General features: G+C 38.1%; 1 protein-coding gene across 1 annotated transcript; it reads left to right on the top strand.

Moving 5' to 3' along the window:
• Window positions 1-570: 570 nt before the first annotated feature.
• On the top strand, window positions 571-6,750 carry cd209 (CD209 molecule; the record flags this gene model as incomplete). The annotated part of the gene is given in 7 exon segments (NM_001199373.2): window positions 571-609; window positions 806-1,019; window positions 4,961-5,178; window positions 5,265-5,672; window positions 5,806-5,933; window positions 6,303-6,403; window positions 6,494-6,750. Coding segments are annotated over 6 exon segments (1,032 nt in total). The 3' UTR covers window positions 6,636-6,750.
• Window positions 6,751-7,484: the final 734 nt, after the last annotated feature.

Below are 7,484 nucleotides of genomic sequence, written 5' to 3'. Positions count from 1 at the left end.
GCCAAAATTCCTGACTGTGTCTGCAACCTGTTTTCCACTGCAGGTAACATTGTAAGTACACATATTTGCACTTGGTTAAAACTACTACAATAATACAATTTTTTATTAGTTGTTTTTGTTTTATATGCTTCTAAGACGACACCCCAGAAGATGGGTCAAGTATAGCTCAATCTATCATTGTTGAAAGTATAAAGAAAAGTAAATATCATGCTTTATGATCTTAGTTTTAATGAATAAAAAAAAAAATGTCAAAGACAATTACTTGTTTTGCCGTGCCAAAAACCTACCAATGTGTTACACCACTGAACTGTGATTTTTGTGAACCGTTACACCCATAATCATTTGTATATGCATGTGTTAAACCTTTCTGTTTGCATCCATTTAATCTTATTTTTATCATTGTATTCAATCGTGTAATTTGTTGGAAAACATTACCTATAATGGTGTACAGAGATGTCGACAAATCATAGCGTTACAATAAGCATAACAAGCCAAATTAACTTTTTTTTTTATCTAAACACACTCCAATAACGAAAAAAAAAGCAAATTTTCTCTCTCTTTATGTATATCAGGAAGTCCTTTTAAAACCCTCTTCTGGGACAAATGAAGGTGAGTAGGGACTAATGCACTCTATGTAGCACTTTTTTTTTAATAGCTATACAACAAGTTTTAAACCAAATGGAGTTTCTATTACACAGTTGTTTTTTCATTCTTATTACAGACAGTGTAAAATTGCACACTACTTCAGACTATGTTTGATGCTCACTGAAGAAAATAATGCTGTCATAAACTCTGTATTCATCAGGTGTCATGTCAGTATCTGTGCACAGCTGTGTGTGCTTGCGTGTCGGGCAGATGGTGGGGCTGGACCGGAGGGAGCTGCTTTGTGACCCACAGGTGGCTGTTCACTGGATGTGACTTGCTAAAAAGCAGACTAACACCTGCAGAAGACTTGGAGTTGAAAGAGGGAAGAGATAATCAGTGATGAACACACTCTCATACAGAGAGGAAGATAGAGGGTAAGGATTAAAATGGGATGCAACCATTTTTTCCACTTATATTCTTATCTTTTGACTATATATCTCTCACATATGCCTCACATACTGTATGGGTGGGGAATTTTATCTCAGTGGACACAATTAGTCTCATTTTGAGCCAAATAACTTAATAAGGATATACAGTATATAGCAAATTAATGCTGTTCTGCAAGATGCAGTTTTATGCATCTAGTCTAGCGGATGTTTCTGAGGACTGCGAAATCTGTCCTGGGAGGTACGTACGGCTGCATTTCATTTTTTTAAGCGAATGCTACGGGTCGGTGTGACGCCGTTGACTTTCGCGCTTGCCGGCTGACCGCTTACCTCCGTGTGGAGGGCTTTCCCGCTGCAGTCAGTTTGTCCAGTCAGCTTACCGTGTGCGTCGGCATACTTCAGATGCAGAGAGGATGAGTTGACAAAGGCGTCCGGGTTCGAGTCCGGGAAAGAGTGGTTCCAGAAACCAGGTAAGACAAAAACAGAATCCAAAAAATAAAGCGAACGAGTTCATAACAGGGTGAAAACGCGGGGTCCGAAAAACAGACGAGGGTTTTTCTTTTTCTAGACGGCTTTTCTAAATTGTTGCTCGGGTTAAGGGAAGTGAGCGGGCGGGCTGGTCAATCGGTAAAACTGGTTGGGTTCAGGGAAGGAGGAGGGTGGGTCAGCCGATTGGCCGGTCGCGCAATCAATCATTCGGTCGGTCAGACAGCGGCCTCTGGTGGGTTGACGCGAGAACATCGCGGGCGCGAACGGCACTCGCAAAAACCAAAACTTCACAAATACGTACCTCCCGGGACGTATTTTGCGGTCTCGAGAAATGTCCGCTGGACTACGTTTTCAGAATGAGCCTGGGTTGGAAGTTGCATATTGTATATATTTTTTAATCTTGAAAAGATTATGATACTGACACACTGTGACATATAGGGGAAAATTCACTAATTGCAAGAAGGACATTTTACAGGGGTAAGTCATAAAGAAATTAAGTTTAAAATTAGTTGTTTTTTTTCTGCTGAACACAGATATTTCAAAAATGGTCAAATTGACATTGACAGCCAAAATAGGAAAAAAATAAATCAATATATAAGTCACTGGCTACTAGTTTCCAGCATTCTTTTATAGTGTTTAACTGTAAGAAAACATTACTATCCCTTAAAGTCCTCTATAAGACAATGTTTGGGAGAATGCTCTTCAAATTGGAGAACAGTGTTGATATTCAGTGTACAAAATTGAGTTTTTTAAAGCATTGTGGAAAGTTGTAGAGAGTTACAGGGAAATTATGCTGACAAAAAATTCTTATTTGGTTGTTCATAGCGTAGCTATGTGTGAGGCACAAATTTCAGTAAAGTCACTTAAACCAAGCTTGGTGAAGTGTCGGACTGGCCATCTGGAGCCATAGATATATACACATATACACATATATCTATGATCGGGAGTTTTCCCGTTGGTCAGTATGCACATATATATTTTTTTTAATTATGAAGATATTAAGCATATGCATGTGTTTGTGTGCATGCAAAACGTTTTCTATGCTCCCTGTTAAATTTGATCTACTATCCAGAAACATACTCCTGCTTTCACTTCTAATTCTAACGGAGGGAGCGATTTGTTTGTGAATGAATATCTATTATGAAAGATAAGTGTGAACCAACAATATCCCTGCATCTCAATGTCCAAATCCACCTTTCTGATCTAAATTGTATATAACATTTTTAATATTCATAATTTAGGCAAAAGTGCAAAGTATGCACATTGAGGTAAAGGCACTGTTGTCATTGGGCACCTTAAGTTACTTTAAAAATAAACTAACGTTCACTTAGCTGACAATAATGCAAGTTTCTGGCATCAGCGTCTTGTTGTCAAATTTCATTTACATTGTTTGCTGATTTAAGCTTAGTATTTAGTGCAAGTTGGTGCTACTTTTTATTATGGTCAGTGCAACAAGTGACTGCATTATCATCAATAACACGTCTTTAGCACAAAAGTAGCATACAAAATCATAATTCATAGTTCATAGTTCACACTTACAGATGTTTAAGAATAAAGCGTATTTGGTGTGCTGTCCAGGGAAAGGGCTCTGAGCTCAGGGAAGACACCCCAAGTCGTGGTATTCCCCTTATCAGGGAATAGAGAGAAGTTAAGGTTCGAGCAAAGTTTCTAGGCCAGCCCCAGAACGCTTCCCCCCGGGTAGATGTTTAAGAGGTGAGGTGTCAGGGTGGTGGAGGGATGCTAAAGTCGTGAGATAATGCAGGTAGGACAGCTTTGGTATTTATTATTTATTTGGTCTAATACTGATTGGATAATAGAACTATTGTCAATGACGTATTGAATTGCTGAATCATCTGCGTGTGCTCCTCCCAAAGTTTGTTTATAAAACATGACAAATCGAAATCTTACCTATGAAATACTATGTTTTTGCTTTGTTTGCTCATTCCTACACCTGTATGCAGCGCAAAAGTCCAGCATCTTCAGATTGGCTTTGCTCTCAACAAAGTGCGGTTGAATGACTTTTGTCCTGGGAGCACTGAACAAATATGGTGGCAGTATTGACGCATGCTCCGGGGGTTGTATACAATATCTAATGCATAAATCTACGAGGTAAATCGTAACCAACTCTTACAAAAATAATGCAAGTAAAAGTATTTCTGCTCTTATGCAAAATATCAAATGTTCATACAAATTCCCATATGACACTACCAAGCAGCCAAATTATCAAAAGTCCAAAGTGTGTGTGTTTCTGCCAGAAAATGTAATTCTCAAACACAGTGTGTAAATGTGCTACTCCTTCAGAGACTCACAACATTAGAATTCCTCAAGGCTGCGAAACACTTTCAAGACCTTGTTAGGGGTGTGTACTGCATCTTAAATGACACCTATTATCAAAGGCAATACAAACTCAATCTTTCCCATTTCAAAACAGAACATTTCATTTTAGTCACGGCACCAAAGGGTAATTACTCTGTACAGTCATCATTTTGTTGCTGCGTGTAAAACATCCAACCACAAATGAAACTTTTAATTAAGGTTAGTGCTTGAATATTTTATTCATTACCATTTGAGGACTTCTCTTCGGGCTGACTGTGCTTATAAACAATTCAATATTACCATGTATTTTCATTAATGAGACTTTATTTTGCTCCATGCACGCTGTAGGGCCTGCTGACTTATTGACGAACTGAAAAAGGTGAGAGAAATAAGAAACTGCACAGAATTAAGCTGTTGAGGACAGACTGACATATATTGTAAAGTCACTAAATCCTGATAGACATCTAGACTTCCTGAAATTTTGACTCCTGAAGTGAAAAGAGAAGAGAGTTTACTGACAAATTAGTGACCGAGAGGATTCAGTTTGTTGATTATCAGGGCACACATGATCACATTAAACTTTGAGTTGAAAAGTTGCAAATCCTCCAGGATCTACTGTCAGAAGATGTCTAAAGCATGATATAATGAGCAGATCTAAATACTTCTTGTACAGACGGCTTGTTTATGTCACATGATTATGTCTTCACACTTCTGCCTTACAGAAGTTTCAGTTTAGATGTCTCTAGTGTTAAAAACAGAGTAAAGGTCAAGTTAACAGTTCTACGAACATTAGCGAGATCTTGTGATGTCTAATTATAAAGGACTAAAGAAATATGAGGTTATTTATGACAAATTTGATCAAAGCTGAGCTTCAGTTGCTCTGGAAGTAAGTTTGAGCTCTCTGTTTAGATGATCTCTGTTTAATCATAATTATTATTGAATAAAAGATTCTCGGATTAACACAGAAAGCAAATCTGAGCATCCAATGTGATCTATTAATACAGATCATTTGGTATTGAACTGCTCACAGTCTTTAAAATAACCATAAATGTGCTAAAAAGTTTAATGTCACGTGAGCTACGTCTGGGCACATTTAGACAATCTCATTTCCTTTATTATCATAGGAAAAAAGCAGTGATAAAAGCAGCAATGAGCAGAGCTGAAGCACACAAAGATAGTGATGGACTGTTAAAAGACAAAATGTCTGATATTTATGAAGCTGTTGAGTCTACTGGACCAGATGGAGAGCGAGTAGAGATGATGGTGAACATCTATGAGAGTGCAGATTATGTGATAGATCATGACCTCCAAACAAACCCGCAACAACCACTTCAGCAAACAGGTAATCACACTCTTTTTTTTTTTCAGGAGAAAATCGAAATGTATATAAATACAATTTCAGGTATTTAACATGTCTTTGGTGTTCAGGTAGTATTTGTTTGAAGAAAAGATGCTCAAGAGCATCTCCAGTGTGTGTGGTGCTGCTGTGTTCTCTTCTGATGACTGCAGTCACAGTGTTAAGTCTCTACGTTTATACAAATTACACAAACGAGACCAGAATTACCAGCCTCACAGAAGAGAGAGACCAGCTACTAACCAACATAACCAACCTCACAGAAGAGAAAGCCAAGCTACTAGCCAACAATACCAACCTCAAAGTTGAGAAAGATCAGCAACTTAAAATGATGAAAGCTAAGACAGATCAATTAGTGAACCAGATCAAAAACCTTTTAAAGGAAAATAAGCAATTATCATCCAAGAATGAGGATCTAATGAAACAAAGCGTGCGGTTACAGAAGGAGAAAAAAGACCTGGAGAAGCGTCTTCATGAACAGGGTAATTATGATTATCACCATAACTATACAAGCATCTTAAATATAAAATCTTTGATCAAAAACTGTGCTAAATAAGTTGTGGAGTTTAGTGTTATGGGAATGAAGTGCTAATACTTGAACTGTTGTATTTATAGATAGCTGGTTTTACTTTCAGTCCAGTTTTTACTTCATTTCCTCTGAGGAAAGGAATTGGACTGAAAGCAGAAGATACTGTAGAGACAAAGGAGCAGATCTGATCATCATAAACAACAGAGAAGAACAAGTGAGTGAAGTATACTGTAAACTCTGTGTCCTTGAATACATGGTTTATGATGACTCCTTCATGCATTATGATATGGAAATCAGAATGTACAAATGGTTACAGTGACCCTTTCTCTGTCCTTGTTAACCAAATGGCTAAAAAATTTGTTGTTTTTTAAAAATCAAAGTTTGGAAGGACTTTTCTTCAGGGGTTGTGTTTAGCAGAAGGGTTTGGAAATACAATGTTGTGACTATACAGTAAACTGTAGGATAAAAGTCATCTATGAAGCAAAGGTGAGTGTTTGGCTATTAGATATATGTACAGTACGTGTTTGTGTAAAGACAACTGAATTTTGGTATTATTTAATTATAATTTGTTTCATCACTGAAGGATCACGTCAAGAAAATGTCTGGGGGTTTTACGGTCTGGATTGGTCTGACTGACAGTGATGACAGATGGAAATGGATAGATGGCACCAGCATGACCACTGGGTGAGAAACTGATTGTTATCTGATAAATGATTCTCCAGTCAGAATCTTGTCACACAGAAACAGAACTGAACATCTGATGCTGATCTGTAGTTTCAGGTTCTGGAATCATGGAGAGCCAAATGGACAAGGAGGAGAGAACTGTGTTACGTCTCGTTCTTCAGGGTGGGCTGATTATCCATGTTTTTATCCTTTTCCTTGGATCTGTGAGAAAAACACTTTAAAATGTCAATAAATCACATCTTTGCTTTTTCACTTAAATACAATAATCACAAACATACTGACTACTGTACATTTTTATTTGAAACATTGCTGTGTACACTATAATAAATAAGCCTGTTCTGTCTTTGGATTTTGTTACGGTTTGCTTTGTGTGTGTGTGTGTGTGTGTGTGTGTCTGAAATTGGTGTGTTGATTAAAGGTCCCGTGAAGTTCTTTGAAATATGCATTTTTATTAGATGTTTGACTTAATCTCAACCGAAAAAAGAAGAGAGGGTGGGACATAGTTTAGCTCTTGCCCTTTTACAAAAATTTCCAATATGTCACACAACCAGCGATCACTTTCCAGAGATCGCTGGTTCTCACACGAACTTCAGGACTACACTTCCACATTTCCTGGATTACATTTTCATACATGCACTGCTCCCTGACACCCATGCTCACACATCTATCCTGATTACAATCACCAGCTGAACCTTGTTACAGACTGATAGCCTACCATACATAAACCACTCATGAACTCATCCAGTTTGCAGAGTCTTGTTAGCTGTACCAGTAACATTACGAAGCGTTTTCCCTGTCTTGTTTCTCTGTGTTAGTCCCTAGCCTTGTTTACCTTTGTTCTCCTGTTTAGCCGCCTGCCTTTTGACCTGTTGCCTGTACCGACTACGATTCTGGACTGCCTTAATATACCCGTTTGCACCTTTATGACCACTGCTTGCCTGACGCTGAATAAACCTGCATATTGGATCTTACCTCCTGTTGTCCTCTGTCACTCCACCCCCGTCGTTACACAATAACAGTTTGTTTCATCATTACTCTGCCAAAGAGAGTGGTTAAGATCAAGCGCATCAAATGAAAAGCA

This window comes from Danio rerio, chromosome 10 (genome assembly GCF_052040795.2).
Source record: "Danio rerio strain M-AB ecotype USA chromosome 10, GRCz13ab, whole genome shotgun sequence".
Classification (NCBI taxonomy): domain Eukaryota; kingdom Metazoa; phylum Chordata; class Actinopteri; order Cypriniformes; family Danionidae; genus Danio; species Danio rerio.
Note: the sequence above shows the minus strand (reverse complement) of the source record. Positions and strands in the feature narration are given on the sequence as shown.